Below are 22,369 nucleotides of genomic sequence, written 5' to 3'. Positions count from 1 at the left end.
CGTAGCCCACCTTCGCTCGCTCACAGGAGAATTGGGAAGGTTGGAACTCAAACTGAATCTGGCATTGAGTCACGAATCCCCTGCAGGCCTGCGGATTGCCACTGTAGCGCGGAGGAGGAGGTATTCGTGGCTCACGAGCTGGCGACATCGCTGGCAGAGGAACCACCACAGCAGGAGGAATTTCCGCGACAGCGGGAGTAGCGGGCAAACGGGACAAAATGGAATCAAGTACTTGCCCAATTCTGACTTGCTGGGATTCATACGCCTCCATACGGGACGCCAGCCCGCGAAGGGCTCTTCCGACGTCCGGTACCGCTTCCTCGGGATCCATGGCCCGAGTATAATGTCAGCGGGGGCCTCCGGCACCCACGGGAGGGGTGAAGTCAGGATCAAGGAGGAAGGCCGCTTCCAGTGAGTCCGAGCGAAGTACAGATGCAGGATAATCCAATAGAGAGGTCAGGTTCAGGCAAAGGTCACTTAAGGCAGGCAGCAAGGTTCAAGGTCAGGAACAGGCAATTAAACAGCAACAGGAAAGCAGATGAGAATATTAGAGACCCAGGAACACAATAGGTATGTTGAGCTATACTCGGGCATTGAACCTGGGTCTCTGGCGTCCTTTGCGCCATAGCGCGTGACGTCATCGCGCCGGCGTCCTTGCGCCCACGTGGAGCCCTGGGCGCCGCCATCTTGGATTTGCCGCGCCGGGAGGGAGGACGCCGCCGCACGCCAGGTAGGGAGCGTCGCCGATTCATGACAGGCTTATTTTGAATTCCAGTCCAGGTCTGTGCTGGAGCCCCAAGGGGTGCAAAACTATGTACCATAGGACCCATCCAGGCCATATGGATTTAGTATGGATAGAGTTTCCTTCTGCCTTGCATCCCACTGGCACTCCCTAGTTTGCATGTCTGAAAGATGTAGCACACAACATGACCTTATGGATACAGTGCTGCCAAAAACAGGCAGTGGTGTATTCATAGGTATGCAGGTCCAGGTCCAGACTGAGATTCAAAATCGGCCCTGGCATTTCAAGGGCAGAGAGGCCCAAACAACCCCCACCAGCCCAAAAAATAGTGGGCTGGTGGTGTCTATGGCATCTTACTGCAGCCCCTCTGGCATTTGCCCGAATGCACAGGGCTTGCAGGCGTGATACAAGATGCAAAAGCTTTGCATATTTTGCATTATGTATTTATTGGTAGGGTTGCCACCTTTTAAAAATAAAAATTAAAGCTGGGGTGGGACAGCAACTAAAGGGGGGTGGTATAGAGTGGATGTAAGTGGAGACATTAGGTGGCGATTATGTTAGTATAGGCCAGGTACACACTTTTGGATTTTATGTTGATGATGCCCAGTCTGCAGCTCTCCAACTCTTGTTCCAAAATTCCCAGAAGCCTCTAAGTGCTGTAGATTATACACAATCGTTCCTGGGTGTCAGGTTCTCTGGTGGACTCTAGGAGGCCTACTCTAGCACTGATTAGATGAACATACAGAAAAAAAGATAAAGTTATTATAAAATGTGGGGTCAAGCAAATTCTAATTATGTCACAGCAAGTCCTGCTGAATGGTTTAGCTTTCTGGCACTGAACAGAATCTGCTTTTTTCGTTATCCAAAAAGCAGCCATTGTGTGTTCTGCATAAAGTAGAACTGTTTAACCTGCAGCACTTTAGTGTGTATTGAACTATAGCTCCCAGCCACTGGCTGCTGAAAATTGTACTTCAACAACAGCTGAAGGGCCACTGGCTGGGCCACACATGTGTTACTGATGCAACTTAAAACTGCTGGTCAGCTGGTCCCTACAGTATGACTCAGTTCAGTCACTCCTATTTGCACCCACTGAAAGGCAGCTCTATGCCTGTCCTGCAGTTCTTCCTGCCTCTGCCAAAGCCGTTTGTATGGAGCTTGCCTGCCAGTGCAATTGCCAATGGATTGCCCTGCTTCTTGTGCCACTGCTGGTCACGTTTGCAGCTGCTTCTCCTTCTAATCTGGTTCCTTGTGAAGGGAGGGTGGGTGGGCTGGGGGGATCATTTGATACTATTCTTCTCTGGCTCTTGCAGCCCTTGTCATAAATCCGGGGGATGGAAGTCTCTCGTGGGGAGGGAATGGATGGGTGGGGGGGTGTTTAGTGCTGGAAATTCCCTTTAACTATTTACAGTAAGAGGAGAACCATGTGTTCACACTCATCAGTGTCCCCTCCCTCTTTACCTGGTCTTTTATTTTTGTGTTGACTGCCCCCCCAGCACAAGCTAAATTTGGTAAAAGGCTTCTCCCTCCAATCAGGGGTAAGCTGGCATGGGATTGGGAGTGGGGGTGTTTTAAGTTAGTGGCATCCAATCAGGGCAGAAGGGGGAGCAGGTGTGTGAATGGGCACAGTACAAATTAGAGGGGGACTGTTTGTAGAAAAGCTTTGGGGGTCTGTACAGAAGAGGAAACAGATACCTCCTGCCATCCTTCTCCTCTGCAGGCATTTGGGGTGACCTGCCAAGATGGTAAGTGTCCCTGAGGTTGGGGGGGTGCGAACTGAAAGGCTGTATCCATCTGCATCCTACAAAATGACAAAAAAGGAGACAAGAGGTGCAATTGTGCCAAGTCTTTGGAGTTAAAGGGGGCAGTGGGGTCTTCTGTCATAAGAGATGGCAACTCTACCCAGAACTGCCGAACAAATCTCTAACATTGTGGCTACTCAGATATGAATGACATGCTGCCTCTGTCACCATTCCTTCTCTGATCATCCATCACCAGGGACATCAAGGAAGGAATGCTTTGTCACCAAGACCCGAGCCAGAGAGTGGCAAATGTCACAGCTTTATAGTGAGGTTCAAAAAGAAACTTTCATCACCTCTAGCTTGCCTGGACTGAACTAAACTTTACTGTGCCCTACAGATACAGTTCCTCTGCTACAATAGCACTTAATAAGAGGTGTTTTGTGCTACTACAAGTAATCCTATTGTGTTTATGATGAAAGAGTTTTAACCTTGTGTTAGATTTATTGAATTATTTGCTTTTATCTTGTAACTAATATTAAAGGGTAACTATAATATGGTAACAGTCAGGGTAGATTTTAGCTTTGCAGTTGCTATTAGATGGTTAATATACCTGATACCAGATTCTCAGGGCTTTCCCACGGACATAATATCAGTTTGGCTTTGTCGAACCTTATTTAGAACAAGAACTGGGTTTTAAAGAGCTGGCTCTAAAACTGGCAGGCTTTGTATTTCTGGCTTGGATAATGTCAGGATTTTAGGATTGGCTTTTATATTGCTGGACATCTATCCGCTACAGGCCCCAGCTACCACCCCCACAGATCATAAGAATATGCTAAGGCATTGGTTGGGTTTTATGCTTTCTCTGTCACTGGTTATTTTAAGACCAATAAAAGAGTTAACTCTTTCTCTGCTAGTGCCAGTGCACTGTGTGTATGGTTGCTAGGGGAACGTTCATAGTAGGGGCAGTAAAATGCACAGAATGCACAGAAACAAAGAATGCTTTAGCTTGTAAAGGAATTTTCTTAATTAATATTGTGCTAAGATCCATTTACAGACTGGCACAGTTCTGTTATTAGCTATGACACCCCATTGGCACAGGAAAGTATGAATTCTGGGCTACAATTATGCTTAATGCTGTGTATATGGTCTATAAAAACAGGAGGAATTTTCATGCCGGGTTGGGATATATATCTCTGGGGTGCCATATATGCTAAATGTGTGCTTGGCAGGAAGATCTGGTTTGCTTTTATATTTGTATGTTGGAAAATGTGCATTCTGTTTTTTTGCTGTGAAGAATGGGATTGGTGTAGGGGATGCCTCAAAAACATTAAATAGGAAAACTACAAAGTTTAAAACAAAAGTGTCCTGGCTGTGTTCCTCCATTTTTAATGATCTATAACTCCAAAAAATCACATTTGCGATTACTGGCTTGCATCGAATGTGGGTGGGGGGGAGTAAGAACTGGAGGGGTGCAGAAACAAAGTGAAGAAGGTAATAGCTGTAATATAAAGGTAAAAGAAAGTGCATAATGATATTGTATTTTGCAAAAAAGTGGGGTGTCTCTATAGTGGTTTGTAAAAGTTGCACCTTTTTTGGAGACTGAAAATAAATCCACATTTAGGTCTATATACTCTGACAGCTCCATATAGGTCCATATACTCTGAACAGGTTGTATATGTTGCATATTATATTAATGGCTACATATGCTCTTAAAGGAACAGTAACACCAAAAAATGAAAGTGTTTTAAAGTAATTGAAATATAATGTATTGTTGCCCTGCACTGGTAAAACTGGGGTGTTTGCTTCAGGAACACTACTATAGTTTATATTAATAAGCTGCTGTGTAGCCATGGGGGCAGCCATTCAAGCTGGAAAAAAGGAGAAAAGGCACAGGTTACATAGCAGATAACAGATAAGATATGACACCATTGTATTCTACAGGGTTTATCTGTTATCAGCTATATAATCTGTGCCTTTTCTTCTTTTGAATGGCTGCCCCCATGGCTACACACCAGGGTTTATATAAACTCTAGTAATGTTTCTGAAGCAAACACAAAACTTTTACCAGTGCAGGGCAGCAGTACATTATAGTTTAATTTCTTTGAAATATATAAATTTTTTGATGTTACTGTTCCTTAAAAGGATCCATATGGAGAGGAAAGAAAAAGTTCAGTTTAAAGGTAATGGATCAAACTTTCCAGGTGGTTCTAGATGAAAGGGTTCTAAGGAAAGAGATTCTCAAGGTTCGGTGTCAAGCTATTGGTTCCGTGTGAAGGTCCGGCAAGGTTTCATCTTTCCCACAAATATGTTCACACTTTCCAAGGAGCTTGGCTTCAGTTTACATCACCCTACTTCTCTCCCCCCCCATGCATAACTTGGTATCCAGCCAGACTTCTTACTTGCAAATTCTCCCACTACAAAGACCAGGGCAAAAACAGATTCTACCCTAGAGATCATTGCCTAGTAACATTGTCTTCTATTGGTTATGATTGTTCTTTAAAATCATCATATCTTCTATGGTGATCTTTTTGCAGTTGTTTACAACCAGCACCTTCTTTTTGCTTATCATAAAACAACAGCAGAAGGATGCTTTATGGCAAAATTTTCTAGAACCCCACTGTCCTATACCCAATGTGTTTTTTGGTCTCTTTTATGCCTCATAAATTTATATGGCATTTATGGACATTCCATTACTTACACAGGGGATATATACTCTCTGTGGTTGATGGGTCCAACAACAGCATTTTGACCTCCCTGCCTAACCTTCTCCTCTGGGTAGCTAGTCAATTCATTAGCTCCATATCTATAAAATGTTACACTTTCCCCTTTTCTCCATAGCTTCAAAAATAGAACTTTGCCTTGGCATTCTTCCACAGGGAAAGACTCATGTAAATTCCACAGACAGATTCCAAACTCTGATTTTAGTTAAGCCATCTTCTCAGGATGTTTTACTTAACAGACACTAACAATTTAAGCTAAACATTATTAAATAAATACCTACAAATACTGGCACAGTAGCAGTTTGGTTGATGTTTTGGCAACACAGATACACAATTACTCCAACCACAAAATAAATTCAGACCATGGGCCACAGACAGAAGCCACACACAGGCAAATATTAATACCATTAGAAAGAAAAAAACACAACTGTATTATAGATGTGTGTGAATAGTAGTATATCTATGTTTGCATTTTGCACTTTTATACCTGCTATGGGCTTATTCACAAACATCCACAGTCCAATACGCTCAAAATTTCTTCACCTTGAGTCAGTTTTTATCACTGTGATCCCAGCCATACAGCTGCCGGGACAAGTACCCTGGGCTTCACACATGGAGGAACAATAGGAAAACTCAACACACTAAAGGTGCCCATACACGTGAAGATCACTTACGGGTGGGTGATATCGGGGAACATGTAGGCAACAATGGCGGCAATGGGGCAATCTTTTAACCTGCCCCATCGGTCGGGCATTCCCCTCGTTCCTGCCCCTACACGGGCCAATAAGCTGCTGAATTGGTCCAAGGGACCGATATCAGCAGCTACAATCGGTCCGTGTGTGGCCACCTTAAATATACACCTACAGACACTATATTTGTATAGTAATGTGATGACCTGGGAAGGAACAGTGGGAATGATGCCAATAGCAGGTGGAGATGATAACCTCCAGCTATGGCTTTAACAGATTTAATAGGGAGATGTGTTTCTTATTATAATAACAATGGTGTAACTAAATGCCCATTTGAAACCCTCCTACTCCCCCCTCTCATGCTTACATCTAGCACCAGTGCAGAAAGGGCACCTGAGTTATGCCACTGGCAGTGAGGATAATAGCCTCTGGGGAATAGAAGGTATAGTAGGGAGAGACGGAGCCTATAGAACAAGTGGGGATAATAGCCTCTAGGAAGGGACTGTGGCGTCGCAGGTATAGTAGGGAGAGATGGCGCCTATAGAAGGAGTAAGATAATAGCCTCTGGGTAGGTACTGTGGATGTGGGATAGCAGGTATAGTAGGGAGAGATGGTGCCTATAGTAGCAGTGGAATAAAAACCACTGGGAAGGTACTGTGGCTGTGGGATAGCAGGTATAGTAGGGAGAGATGGTGCCTATAGTAACAGTGGGAAAATAGCCTCTGGGAAGGGACTGTGACTGTGGGATATCAGGAAAAGTTGGGAGAGATGGTGCCTATAGTAGCAGTGGGATAATAGCCTCTGGGAAGGGACTGTGGCTGTGGGATAGCAGGTATAGTAGGGAGAGATGGTGCCTATAGTAACAGTGGGAAAATAGCCTCTGGGAAGGGACTGTGGCTGTTGGATAGCAGGTATAGTAGGGAGAGTTGGTGCCTATAGTAGTAGTGGGGATAATAGCCTCTGGGAAGGGACTGTGGCTGTGGGATAGCAGGTATAGTAGGTAGAGATGGTGCCTATAGTAGTAGTGGGGATAATAGCCTCTGGGAAGGCACTGTGGCTGTGGGATAGCAGGTATAGTAGGTAGAGATGGTGCCTATAGTAACAGTGGGGATAATAGACTCTGGGAAGGCACTGTGGCTGTGGGATAGCAGGTATAGTAGGTAGAGATGGTGCCTATAGTAGCAGTGGGGGGATAATAGCCTCTGGGAAGGCACTGTGGCTGTGGGATAGCAGGTATAGTAGGGAGAGATGGTGAAGGGACTGTGGCTGTAAAGATGGGTGAGATGGCAACACTAACATTTTACATTATCACAGTAAAACCTAGCACCATTTTATTGATGCTGAACAAAAACTCACAGCACCCACTGACAGCTAAAGGAATTTTAGGGCTGCTGAGAGTTACATGTCAGCAGCTGATGAAGGACAATATATAGGTGAAGAAATTGGCACATTCTTAAAAAAAAAAAAATATTTTGTACTTGTGCAGTGACTTTTTCTTTGCTGTTTATATGGAGAATTTGAATGCAAAACTACATTATCAAGTTATAAATATGCATTTTATTAAACTGCAAAGGAATGTTCTGCGCACAGTATAATCTAAGCCCTCAGACTTTGCTGTTGTCTATGTAAGGAAGAATACATAGAATATAAAGACTTTTTATAAATAGGGTATACGGTCCCTTTAACCCCACCCTAAATTGAAATGCACGTGGTTAAAGCTACACAATTCTATCCTGTGTCTGTCTAAATCAGGGCACATTTTTTAGGGGAATTGGATCCACACAGTGGGAATGGGCATTCTTTGATCCAGGACGTGTTTGTGCTTAGAAACAAGCAGGGCATCATAGGGTTTGCAAGGCTCTAGCAGGGCGAGACTTCTTAACTATCGCTTCTATTCCTAGAGTGGGACAGCTGACTCCTCCAAGGATCTGGGGGGGGAACAGGTGCAGCTGCTCCTATCTATAGTTCAGGCAGGGGGTGGTGGGGTAGAAGAAGGGGCTTGGGGTGTTCTTGAATTGCACTTATTGTTAACCCATTGCATTACAAACGTTTGCACAGGGTATAATCACACGGCATAAAAAAGATTAAATGGAAGATAGAAAGGTTGGAACACAAACCAGTCATTTAGGCTGTCTGCTCTCTGGTAACTCTGTAATTTGGGTTATAATCGGTTCTGTTTAACGACTGACCCACACTTTCATCTTTAGAGTAGAGGCACACATTTGTTAAAAAGCATGCGATAATTAAGTCCCGATTCATCAAAGTATATTCGCATGCATTAAGACGCATATCGAATGTGCAAAAAAAAACCGCAAATCACAATGCGTTATTTACCTCACAAATATATCGCTCGCAGCGGGAATTAACTCAAGATAAACGCTCATCGTTAAATAATTATGAATGAATGAATGAATTAATTAAATAACACAAAGAACATTGCGTCTTAATTATGACACCTGTCCTTTTAGTGAATCGAGCGTTAAGTCGCAGAAAATAAGAAGCAATAAAACTTTTTAACGCATGCTATAAATAGCGCTCGTTTTATCGCCCTTTAGTGAATCGGGCCCATAATGTTTATCTTGGATTTGAGAGTTACTGACTGACTTTGTGAAAAAGGACACATTAAAAGCAGCAGAAACCCATAGCAACCAATAAGATGCTTATACCTGTAGGTTGTTATGAATTACTGCACCTGGGCAAATTTTATTACATAACCCCATCAACTGGAGAATGATGGGTGCAGGAATAATAAACATAATTTTTCTGTGTTCAGCAGTTGCCCCTTCCCAAGATGTAGATAGACATATGAGTTCACCACTCATGGAGATGACTCCTGTTTGAACTCACCGGTAGCCATGTACACAGAGAGCAATAGCCACAGGTTTACATTTAGGGCAGTGGTGCACAAGGAGATTAGTCGCCCTGCAACTAATCTTCGTTGTCGCAGGTGACCAATCTACCCGCCATGCCATCCCACCCACTAGAATGTAAATCGCCGCTGGGATGGCATAGGCGTCGCTGCGATGTCCTGCAGTTGCCCGAAGTTTCCTCTCAAAACAACTTAGGGTGACTGCGGGACATCGCAGCGACACTTATGCCGATTTACATTCTAGCCAATGGGATAGCATTGCAGGGTGACTAATCTCCCCATGTACCACTGCCCTTACTAGTAGCAGCTACTTTTCCATGGCTACTGAACGCCAGAAAGTACCCTGCCATAGGCAATACTGAGAATTGCCTCTGCTAAAACACATGTAGAGACAATTATCAGTAAATGATCAGCATTTTCTATTTTTGTAGCCAGGACAAGTAGCTGGTACTAGTAGCTTTGTGTGTCTTCACCCTTAGGGCTCTGGCACACAAGGGAGTTTAGTCGCCCCGAGACAAATCTCCCTTGTTGCGGGAGACTAAACTCCCCGATATGACATCCCACCAGGGAAAATGTAAATCACCATTGGAATGGCATATGCGGCGGTGCGATTTGTGGAAATCGGCGAAGTTGCCTCTCGAGGCACCGCCGCGTATGCCATCCCACCGGCGATTTACATTTTCGCCTTAGATCAGCTGCCAGTCACCCTCCTGCAATTTACGCATCAGACAACGACACATTGATTGCAGCAATATTACAGACCTCTGCACAGGCAGCTGTGTGTATACAGGCACATAGATTCCTGTATGTTGGATTCACTGACACCTCTCTATGTCTCTCAGCGAGAGCTCCAGGCAAATTGTAGTTTTATGGGAATGTCCAAGTGGATGCCTTAAAGTTATTACAACTCCCAGCATCACCTGCCGGCTAACCAAACATGTATGTTTTAAATTGCTGGGCCTTTGTGCCAAATAATTTGATTGTTGCTGCTCGGCAACGAAAAAACAAGTGATATGTGGATTCTTTCATGTTTCTTAAAGGAGACATATTGGATAAATGGGAAAATAGGCAATTATGAATAAAAAATGGTGCGGGTTTCACTTTGGGCTAAACATTAATCCTATCTGTAAAAATGGCCCTTTTATTGGAGCTCCCTATAGATCCTATCAGTTCTCTGTCCATGTTTGAAATGAAGGGTGGGCGTGTCCTAACGGTCCCTGCCAGAAGCACAGTAGGAGGGGGAGCCAATCGCAGCTCTGTACTCACACAAGCAAAGACAGGCTTTAGTTTCCTATCAGGTCAGCCTAGCTGCTGATTGGTTCCTATCCTACAGTGCAGTGTACTGAGAGCCGCCGGCTCCCCTGCACATCCAGAGAATTCAGCCAGCAGGAAGTGGAACAGATGGGCGGGACAACTGGGGTTTTGGTGGAATTTCTCAATAAACACAACTTTTTAAGCACAATTCTTCTATATCTGGAGGATTATAATTCACTGGTACATTCATAACTTTTATAGGATATGTCTCCTTCAATAAAAACCCTCCCTATAACTTCTTTTATTGCTCCATATAACCCTCCCTATAACCCCTCTTATTACTCCATTTAACCCACCTTATAACTCCTCCTATTGCTCCATATAACTCTCCCTATAATGCCTCCTATTGCTCCATAGCTCCATATAACCAGAACCTCACACTGGAGCCCCATCCTAAACAGCAGTGAGACTCTTGATATAACTATCAATATAATATTACTCTATAAGCTTCTCTTTCATATATATATATATATATATCTTCCCCTATAATTAAATCTCATAATTCTCCTTCTCTACACTTTGTATTTAACACTGCAATGGTTGAAATGTAGAATACATTTATATGGCTTTTTTGAGGCTGAAAATTTTTTTGCAAAAAAAGAGAAGATCAGATGAGCATTACAGCCCTTTTGTAGTTCTCTGACTCCCCCTGAAGGATAAATGGAAAATTGTCAGTCACTGTTTTAGCAATGCACCCGCGATCCAACCTGGAAGTGTACATTAAGCTCAAAGCTTATGCCTACCCAAACTCGCCCCACCAAAAGTTTTCCCATAGCATACATGCCCCCTGCTGGAAGTTTCTACAAAGTGACTTCAGTAGCAGGGTGGCGGGGACACAGCGAATCAGAAGTAATATCACTACCAGGCTGGATCACTGGGGTGCAGGACTAGAGTAGAAGATTAGAGACTTGGAAAACACATGTCCTTTGTAAAAGTAAAGTGCAAAGTAAACATTATTACACTGTATCAAGTTCAACCCTTCCAAGTAAACCCAGCATAGACAAACCTATACTGACCTATCTATACACTCACATACACTATATATACTACCTTTACACTCACATACACTATATATTCTATATAACTATATATACCAACATCAATACTAACTGTAGATTTTAGTATCACATTAGCCTTGGATAGTCTGCTTGTTCAAGAACTCATCCAGGCCACTCTTAAAGGCATTAACAGAATCTGCCATTACATTTCCCAACCTCACTGCGCTCACTGTGAAAAACCACTTACGCTGCTTTAAATTGAAGCTCTATTCCTCTAATCTAAAGGGGTGGCCTCTGGTGCACTGGTCGATTTTATGGGGAAAAAGAACATCCCCTATCTGCCTATAATCCCCTCTAATGTACTTGTTTTAGACTGCTTATTTAAATTTAATAGTCCCTAACCCTAACTACCTAGCAGCACGATCTGTGATTTGTTAGTGCCTACAGAACATTGTGCAAATAACGACTACTGAGCAAGTTTTTACAACTAGATATCGTTAGGTGCTACAGCCAGGGGTATAACTTGGGGGACCCCACTACACAAAATATCAGGTGAAACACAACACAAGCAAAATTGCAGGTCACCTGCCCCCCTTCTGCCCCACCTGCCCCCCTTCTACCCCTGTGCCCCCCCCCTGCAAATGGGTCTGCTTTCTCTATAGTTATACCTCTGACCACAGCAAACTCTTTTTAGACTCATCAGCCCCAGGACCCTGGGAAACATATCTGTTTCACAAACACACACACATATATATATATAGAAATATTCGTCAGCCAGTATCCCACAGGGCCCCCAATACACCGCCCTGCACCACCAGCAGCTGTGGGCCTGCTGTCTGTGCCATAACTGAGTGGTTAGCTCTGGGAATTACTGACACCTGTCATTAGCCTGTAGCAATTCTATTTACAATGTCTGGAAGGTAATGTGCCTTTATAACAGCAATTATAACAGAAGATGAGTCCACTTCTTTGTTGTGCCATAAGAAGATCCCAGTGTTTGGCCCTTGAGCTGCTGTGTGGATGCCAGCAGCTGTCATTCTGCATTAATTTTCCTGTGATAGGTTACCTACCTCTAATTAAAGGAGACACATCCCTTGCTGAGGGGGTTTCCCACCATTAATCCTGTATGTTAACTTCCATTCTATCGTAATGGCACTTGAAGGCAAGCTGCAATAAAAGGGAACAGTCTCATTTAGCATTTCCAGCTTTGGGACTGTTCAGATTTCTCCTATCACTGTTCTAATGCAGTGATTACCTATGCCAGAAACTAACATATATTGTAAAATACCTGTGATAGGGGCAACATCATACCTCCCAACGCCACATCTGTTTTTGTCCCTTTTTCTGTTTTAAAAATGTTGGGAGGTATGCAACATTGATCATTGTAACAGAAGAAGTGATGGATCCCCTTTAATGAGATATGAGTTTCAGCCAGTCCACATCCCCATTTGGCCAGTGCTCAGTGCTCTTTGACCAGTAGGCATACATTGCTCCTCACATGATAGTTGGAATAGTACCCTGCACTACAGTGCCTGTTCAAATTTCCACTAAGCACTAATATAGCCATATGATAGAACATGTCATGATGCAGTCATGATAGATACAGTAGACTGTAAGACGTAGACTGTATTTATCGGATAAAGGTGCAGTGATTAATTTAGAGTAAACGAAGGCCAAAATAAAGGACGCATAATGCACCATGATATTTTGTACAGCAAGTCTTATACCCACACACCTCTAAGTGGAAACACCCAAAGGGTAGCTTTATAGATCTATGAGATATTTATACCCTTGGTGGTGGACTTGAATATTAGAGACTTAACCAAAATTCCTTGGACCAGGCAGCCCACATTTTCCCCCTTAGGGATCTCTTGACTCCTTATATTGTTCTCCTTTTGGTTTTCTTCGCTGCCTTATGCTCCAGTGCCTTGTGGTATTGTCCACCTCTTTTTGCTTGACTTTGTCTTTTTATTCTACTTTTTCTAGTCTTTTTTTCCTCTCCTACTTCTTAGCAGTTCCCTTCTAGGTGGGAAAGTCCTGTAAGGTTTAATCTCATTTAGGTACAACAATGTAGTAACAATATACCTACTATATAAATGTAGGACTCACTATAATGTATGCATATCCAGGATTATTCTGTATCCAGTGTTACCGTGTCATTAAGAATTTTGATATAAAAAATACATGCATTTATACCCTTTCTATTTTACCTTGTGGTCCCATCTGTTTAACCAACTCATGTTACAGTAAATTACATACATGTATATTTCTCCTGTTGCATATAACATTTTTTAAAGGGGACCTGTCACCTCAAGAAATATTTGCAAATCCCTTTTTATCATGTTAGTTGAGCAAAATTACCTTCACTTACACTATATAAATTATTATAGTCTTGCAATTACACAATCACAGACAAGCTTTGTATCATCCCAAAATCTTGTTTATGCTCCACAATCTGGCACCTGATGCCCATGCCAATGTAAAGGATACATAAAATGAAAGGATACATAAATTTAATGACATCTAAGAGCTAAAGGAAAGTAATTGCCTGCCCCGCCCCTATGCCTGAGGCATAGAGGCGGGACAGGCAATATATGATTAAAAGCTCAGATTTTTAAAAACATTTATAACAGGTATGGATGTATTAATAAAAAAAAGAAATTAGGTTTCATGTTTAATTTGCAAAGGACTTTTTATACAGCTATTTATGTGCGGTTGACATTTCCCCTTTAAGTCTTCTCCTAATGATCAATAACCTTATAACTCCTGTATTTTCACATAACCCACAATACAACTCCTACTTTTGCTCCATTAACTTCTGCAGGATGACTTCTTCTGTTGTACCATATAAATTCTTCCTATAACTTCTCCTGTAGTTTCATATAACCTTCTACTATTGCTCCATATAACCCTCACTATAACTCCTCCTACTGCTCCATATAACTCCCTATAACTCCTCCTATTGCTCCATATAACCCTCCCTATAACTCCTCCTATTGCTCCATATAACACTCCCTATAACTCCTCCTATTGCTCCATATAAACCTCCCTATAACTCCTCCTATTGCTCCATATAACCCTCCCTATAACCCCTTCTAATTCTCCATATAATCCTCTCTATAATTCCTCCTACTGCTCCATATACCCCTCCCTATAACTCCTCCTATTGCTTCATACAACCCTCCCCATGACTCCCCCTACTGCTCCATAAAACCTTCCCTATAACCCCCCTATAACTCCTCCTACTGCTCCATATAACCCTCCCTATAACTTTTCCTATTACTCCATATAACCCTCTCTGTATCTCCTATTATTGCTCCATAAGACCCTCCTAATAATTCCTTATATTGCTTTATCTACATGTCCATATAACATCCCCTGTTTCCTAACGTAAACCTCCCTGTACATCTTGATATAACTTCCCTTAACCACCTCATAACTTCTTTTATCACTCTAGTTAATCCTCCCTATAACTCCTCCTACTGTTTCCTAAAACCCTCCCTTATAACACTTTAATATGTGTATTGGCTGTTTCTATAATGGGATAGCACACATAAAAAGATATTGAAATCCTTTATCTGCCAGTTTTTCCATCTGTCTAACCATTTGGATTTGGAGCTTTTCCATTTATGGTCTCATTATTTTGGTAAAATTAGAATAAAAAATCCAAACAAACTAGAAAAATGTAAATGAAAATAAAGTCAAGTCATTGCATCTGGTAGCACACGTATCGGAGCAGACCCTCATGATGAAATCTAAGAGTGTTTTTTTACAGAAGGTGCTTTGTGTGCAGAGTGTATATTTAGTTTTTTGGCAGCTTCTGCCCATCTCCATCTCTGCCAGTCCTTAGGGTGTCTCATATGTGAGGGGGAAACCCAATCCTCTCCTGAGCACCACTCCCTATAAGGAGTCCTGAAGTCTCTGCTAATTATACCAGCACTTATCTTCTGGACACCTGCAGCAACCTCTTGGGGTTCAGTCATCTGTGGACATAGTGCTGTGACGAAGCCCTGTGTCCATTGCCACCATGGCGCAGGTCAGTGTGGCCAGCTGAGGCACCTCCATCACTAATATGTTTCTGGTCTCCCATTAACAGATCCTTTTCTATTTTTACATATTGCCTGATTTTTTCACCTAAGCCTACATTTTTGCTCTAAATTAATCTCTCTTTTGGGCATCTGGGAGGGATTTCTGGAACTTTCCATACTGGATCTTGTAGCGGAACCTTTCAAAAAACAGCATTATTTGGATACTTCATTTTCTTGGCTGTTCGGATCTAAGCCTGGGCCTGTGTTTTCTAACAACTACGAGGAAGAAAGGGATGGGCTGGCTCCCTATATGTAGAATGGCACCAACAGTCAATTGGGACAGCAACCCTTACCCTTTTTTATATTTTTGTATTGTATTCTGCTCCAAATGATAAAGAATGGCAAAATGGGGTGGCGGGAAGAAAACTTGCTTTATTTTTCCAGCATTGATTGACACCTTATCTTTGATTTGCAGCCTACAGACCAACAGCAAGATGCGAGGTCCTTCCTCAGCGAGGAAATGATTGCTGGTATGTCCTGTTTCATGGTTTCCTTTTCTATCTCTAGACTATATTATTTTGTGCCAGGTTTAATTACTTTTTGTGAAAACAGAGCATTTGTGCAGGTAGGTGTGTAGGAGTCTGTATGTATGTCTGATTCAGTGTGTATGTCTCCTGTTAGGTGCAGATAATTGCACTTCTTATTCTGCCTGTATGTATGGGCACGTGGGGATGGCTAGATTGATAAATATAAGGCCTCCACCCATGAAAACATCAGTATTTTGTGCATAATGGAGGAAAAGAATACCTAAGAAAATATAAAAAGAACAGGGAAGGAGGTTTTACACAGATATCACACATAATAATACACATTTTTAGCTTTTCATAGTTTCTCCTTGAGGAAGGCATAGGGAAAGGGGAAATAGGCTCATTCATAGTTTCTCCTGAGGAAGGGATAAGGAAAGGGGAAATAAGCTATGTAAATAGAAAAACAAAAAAGAAGATACAAATGGTTCTAGTTATAAAGCACAATCTACATAGGGTTATATACAGACACACATGCAACCTATTAACCCATTGCAGGCACAATACTAACTGCTGATTGTTTGTTGTAAATTTGAGTACCAGGGCAATAAGCTTCATAGAATTATAGGGGATGAGTCATGATGAGAAAATGTTGAACAAATTTCTACCTTAACATCCAGATGCCTGGAAATAAGAGAGAATAATGGACATTATGTAACTGACATGCTGTAGCTTAGAAAAATGCAATGAATTGTGCAAAAATTTGGTGATAATGAAGGAAGGAGGTGATGTGAAGGTTTAATAAATGTAAGAATATAAGGGGTAAAGAATTTCCACTTCTGCCCTCTTATTTTTTCCCCCCCTTTTCACTCTATTTTCTTCATTCCCTTTTCTCCTTAACTCTTTCATCCTTAACACTTTTGTAGATGGGTAGGCATTGAAGGCAATATGGTTTATTGAACAAGAGGGCCAATGACATTTTAGCCTGTCATTAACCTTCAAAGTGGAACAGTTCATGATTTTTGGTGAAAAAGGAACAATGTGTCTTTTAGATTATGAAGTGACTGAGTGAATGATAAACAGTTAAAGTAGGTTGTAAGGTGTGAGATTGAATAAAAGAAGATTGAGTGAAGAATGAAAATTTAAGGTGGGAATGTAGGAAAAGGCTATAATAGGAAAGACAGATAATAAAAGGTATTATTGGATAGAAGGAACATTTTAGGTTCATGCTCCAGTAAAAAGGCAAGTCAAAGATTCATTTGAGATCAATGCACTTAAAATGGTGAAGGAAGGGGATAACCTGGAGTGGCACACAGAAGATTTCTGATTTTTTTTTTATTCTCTGTGCAGAGTTCAAGGCTGCCTTTGACATGTTTGACACTGATGGTGGCGGTGATATCAGCACCAAGGAGTTGGGAACTGTCATGAGGATGTTAGGACAGAACCCAACCAAGGAGGAGTTGGATGCCATCATTGAGGAAGTAGATGAGGATGGTGAGTTTTTAGAAACTTGAATACTTAGTAGGAAATTAATGTGTGACAATAGAGTTGTACTTACACCAAAAGCCATAAGAGAGCCATTTAAGAGAACATGTTTAATGTGTTCTTTTAGTCTGAAGTACCATAGTGCTTGAATCTGTTTTCTTGAGTGATCCCTAAGATGAACCAACAATTCACAATAAGTGAGGTCTGTTGGGATATTGCCAGTTGAATAGTTAACACAGAGTGGTTGTCAAATGGAGGTGTAATTGGTGTTATCTTACAGGCAGCGGCACTATCGACTTTGAGGAGTTCTTAGTCATGATGGTGCGCCAGATGAAAGAGGATGCGCAGGGCAAAAGTGAAGAGGAGTTGGCTGAGTGCTTCCGCATTTTTGACAAGTAAGTCCACCCCTAATTCACCTTATGGGATTTATGTATGCTATGTCTTTCAGTTCATTTTTGTATGTGTGCTAGCACCTAGTGTCTATCTTTGTACTAAATCTCCACCATATTGTGTCCTTTTGTGGCCTCTGACATTTCTCTGCTCTGCAGGAATGCTGATGGGTACATTGATGGCGAGGAGTTAGCTGAAATCCTCCGTTCCTCAGGTGAGAGCATAACAGATGAGGAGATTGAGGAGCTTATGAAAGATGGAGACAAAAACAACGATGGCAAAATTGACTTTGATGGTGAGTTTGCAACCCATTGAAAAAAAATGCATTTGGTATTATTGGCTCTCCACATATACTTAATGCCTATACCTTTATCTTTGTAGAGTTCTTGAAGATGATGGAAGGTGTGCAGTAAGCAGTAGGACATTCCTCTGGAGCGTTGTGACGCCAACCTGTACATTACACTGCGTCTTACTTACATTTCAGGAAGGAGCAAGTCATCCTGCTCTTTTACTGTACCTCCCACAATCCTCCTCGCTTCTGATGTGTACATTACTCTCTATGGCCACCTTGCATCCTGCAGAGAACCTCTTAATCCACTGTTTACTATCAGGCTCTCTACCCTCTTCATCTTCCTGTTTTTCTGACTCATATGTTATTTATAAAAAAAAATTACAGTTACCATTAAAACTCTTAGTGAACCTTTGCTATCTCTGGGCTGCATTCATACTCAGAAGAGGATAGAAACTCCTTTAGATATCTATTTGTGGTGCAAAGCAAATGTAGCAGTATCTTTTTTTGCTCAATGCTCACATAAATAGCAGCATTAAAAAGTTTTGAGACACACTAGCTTATGGCTACCCCATTCCACCCTAGAGGGCTGTCTAGTTTGCCTAATAATAACACAGAAGCTGCCAACCTCATGCTGACACGTAGACACAGTGGAAAGCACTAATATTTTTGCATATCCGTTATTTTCACATTCATACAATTCAGCATGTAAATAAAAAGGGTGATGTATTTTGAGAAGACTTGTAGTGTGGTCATTTCTTATGACAGAACAGTTGTCCCGTTATTGTCAGGTCAGTTAATTAGGTCAAACTATAGTAGGGAGACCTGTATATTTTTAGGCCTGTGGGTTAGATTATGGTACACCCAGTTGTACTGAATGCTATTTATACTCGCAGGAACGAAAGCAACGAAAGGAAAAGATGGTGGTATAATATTAGCATTGCTTTTGAAGCTGCTCTGCCTATATGAACAGGCTTAATTGATATTAAAGGGAAGCCCTCCCAACTGGATATAAAGAAACTGACAGTACCAAAAAACTATAAAACCCCCCTTTCACGGAAAGAATATATTTACAATTTGCCTGTAGGGCAATGAATAGACAGCTGTTCCATCCCCACCCACCAAGGTCTTCTCTCCAGCAAGGACAGCCACTACTCAATATAATAGATTACTACTAGTAGAAGAAAAAATTGGGGTAGAAAATGTGTCCAACGAGAATGTTGTATGGTCTTCTGTATTTAGTGTTATACCCCGGTACAGGCAGACTTTTATATGAGATAGGAAGGTGATGCTCATAAAGGAGATAGGAAGGTGAAGTTTTCGCAACTGACCTGACTGAGAGACATTGGAGTGGCTGTTGGGTTTCTTTGCTCATATACATCCATGTTGTTTCTGCTGAAACTTTGCTGGGACTTTGCAGCACTTTTCACCTTCAAGTGCAATGATTTTGGTAAGTGTTTCCCTTTCCCATACTTGGCATCTCAGTAAATAGCAACTTAACTATGCAAACACAGGAAATAATACACCTACTGTTAAAGGGATAGTTCACCTTTAAATTAGCTTTTAATATGATGTAGACATTGATATTCTGAGACAATTATTTATCTTTTTGTTCCGCTGCTCACTTTTGTTATTTTAGCAGCTATCTGGTTGCTAGGGAACCTGGCAGTGGTTTAAACGAGAGAAAGGATTATAAATAGCAGAGGGCCTTTATAGACAGATAAGTAATAAAAAAGTAACAATAAAATTGTAGCCTCACAGAGGCTGCTGGGGTCAGTGACCTCCGTTTGAAAGGCAAATAATTAAAAAACTAAGCAAAACAAATAATGAAAACCAATTGCAATCTAGTTGCTAGGAATAGGGAATTCTATAACATACTAAGAGTTAACTTACAACAAACAACAAGGCTTAACAATATCATACAGGCAATAACTTTATATTATATTAAAGTAGGGAATATATCATACTTTATTACACAAGTTAAGTCATGTGAAAATATCTGTCTCCTACTGTTAAATATAAGGATAGCAGAAGCTACTGATGTGTTCCCATAGCATGTAAAGGAATGCAGGTACAGGTGAACTGTTCATTTTAAGCAGACCAAGATGTGTCATGATAGTTGGTTCAACCTGCCCCCACACCAGGTGCAATACATTCCCAGACTTGAAAGGCAATGGGCTAATAAAAGAGAAAAGGAAAAGCAGAAGACTGAAAAGGAGATAAAATGTATGGAGTAAAAGGGGGTATGGAAGGGTGAGGAGAGCAGAAAATATATACAGGGGGGGGGGGGTGAAGGAAGGGCATAAGCAGTGGAGGATTAGGTGAAAATAAAAGAGAAGAGTGAACAGGTAAAAAGCAGAAGGGGATACTAAAAAGGAGAAAGTACAGCATGAGAGGAAATTGAAGGGGGAAGTGGAAAGGGAAGGTCGAGAAGAAGGGAGATGAAAGTAAAAGGATTGATAACTTCCAGATCATCAAAACAGTCTTTGGCTTTCAAAGGATTTTAGAATGTCTAGTTCAGAATATCTAGAGGGCTAGAGCCCAGCTGTAGTCCACAGTACAGTAGGAGAAATTACCAAACACATTGGTTGCTATGGGTTACTAGATTTCGTTTGAATGTTACATTAGGCTAATGCTACACGGGGGAATTCTTGGCCTGTGCATAAGTGCAGGTTGAAAACCTGCCCTATGCTTCAAAATCTGATTGCTGAGCAATGTAATTGCTGGTAAATTTGAAATACCCTGTAAATCCCTCCCTTCCCTGACTCTCCCTGCTGGCGAATTACCCCTTATAAGATATGTCCCACGTATGCCCTTCCCATTTCCCCACTAACTCCACCCATTTCCCCACCCCCATGTGATATCACCTCCTATTCTCCCACCAGAAGGCCGATATTTAATTATAAAAAAAGTGGCAACCCTACCTGAAACTGCACAAATATATAGTTTCATGTCAAATTCCACTTGGAGGTACATTTATCATGCTGTGTAAAAAGTGGAGTGAAGCATTACCGGTGATGTTGCCCAGGGCAACCAATAGGCAATTAGGTTTCAACAGTTAGAAAACCAAAGCAAAGCATCTGATTGGCTGCTATGCATAACATCAACGGTGATGTTTTACTCCACTTTTTACAGAGCATGATAAATATACCCCTGTGCTTGCACTCAGGCCGACACAATGGCTCTGGCACAACAATCATATTTTTTCAAGCATAGGGGCACTCTTCGGCCTGTGCTTATCCTCAGGCCAAGAATCTGCCCGTGTGACATTGGCCTTACCCAGTCATACCATTATTGCATTATTACTCTCTTGAAGACCAGTGCCAAGAAGCTTTAATAGTTTCACTGCCATACATGGTAGGTGTCTTCTGGTCAGTATTTATGCTCCAGTGATGGCTAAAGCCTGGCACTGTTCCATAACCTTCTAAACATCAGCAAAGGGCATGAATTCCCAAGTAGTAAGTCTGAGATCAGATATATCTGTCTGATTCTTTTCAAACTGTATAGCAGAGAATATACAAGCTAAAGACAAAACAGCACCTTGTACTTGATCCTAAGTAAACTATCATAGAGTCATGTTGGTTGCAAAACTAGCCTATTGGGTTTATTTAATGTAGAATTTTTTTTTTTTAGTAGGCTTGAGGTATGGTGACACCAAGTACAGAGAGATCCCTTATCTGGAAGACCCCAGGTCCTAAGCAGATAACAGGTGTCAGGCAAACCCAGTACAGTGACACCCTAGCAACCAATCATTGATATAGTAGTAACCTGTAGTCAAAACTTTTCTGATACTTTACAACTACCGCACAGGCTAATATGGAAAGTGTTTGTGAAGAAACCTAGAGAACTCTGCCTTGGTAGGACAGAGTTCTCTCGTAAATGTAGGCCAACATGTCTCCTGCAGCTGATAATGATCAAGTATATTTGCTTTAGCCCCAAGCAACATATATATATATACACGCCTGTGTATGGAATTCCACTGATTTTATAAAAGATCATCTTTACTTATTTTATCCCCCTGACAATTTATGGAAAAAATTTACTTTTAAGATTTATAATGACTCCAGGGTCACTGTGCCAAAACCAATGTTAGCTTAGTCCAATAATGGTTTACTAAACAAACAGGCTGCTGGATCATCATTAGCAATAAATGTGCTTTTAGTCCAGTGATCCCCAACCAGTGTCTCGTGAGCAACAGGTTGCTCACCAACCCCTTTGATGGCCTCAAAGTAGGTGCCAATTTTTAAGTTTCTGGCTTGGAGACAAGTTTTTTGAAGCAGTTTTACCCCAAGCAGAGCCTCCCGCAGTCTTACAGTCCACATGGGGCTACCAAATAGTCAATCACAGTCCTTATTTGGCATCCCCAAAGAACTTTATTCATGCTTGTGTGGCTCAGTAACACTTTTTACATCTGCCTGTGGCTGACAACTAAAAAAGGTTGGGGATCCCTGTTTTAGTCAGACCACAAATCTTCCTCTGCTCAGACTTGGCACAGGGATACATTGGCTTTGTATGGTTATAGAGTTACTGCTATTATACAACCATAGTCTCCAGAGGCTGGCCCCACAGCCACAGTCCCTTC

At 41.7% G+C, this 22,369-nt stretch overlaps 1 protein-coding gene across 2 annotated transcripts; it reads left to right on the top strand.

Annotated features, from left to right (window-relative positions):
- Window positions 1-2,415: 2,415 nt before the first annotated feature.
- On the top strand, window positions 2,416-18,525 carry tnnc2 (troponin C2, fast skeletal type). 2 transcript variants are annotated; one of them, NM_203626.2, is given in 6 exon segments: window positions 2,416-2,484; window positions 15,575-15,629; window positions 16,974-17,117; window positions 17,389-17,503; window positions 17,657-17,793; window positions 17,880-18,522. In NM_203626.2, coding segments are annotated over 6 exon segments (486 nt in total). In that variant the 5' UTR covers window positions 2,416-2,481; the 3' UTR covers window positions 17,912-18,522.
- Window positions 18,526-22,369: the final 3,844 nt, after the last annotated feature.

Source organism: Xenopus tropicalis, chromosome 10 (genome assembly GCF_000004195.4).
Source record: "Xenopus tropicalis strain Nigerian chromosome 10, UCB_Xtro_10.0, whole genome shotgun sequence".
Lineage (NCBI taxonomy): Eukaryota > Metazoa > Chordata > Amphibia > Anura > Pipidae > Xenopus > Xenopus tropicalis.
This window is presented reverse-complemented; position numbering and strand designations above follow the sequence as displayed.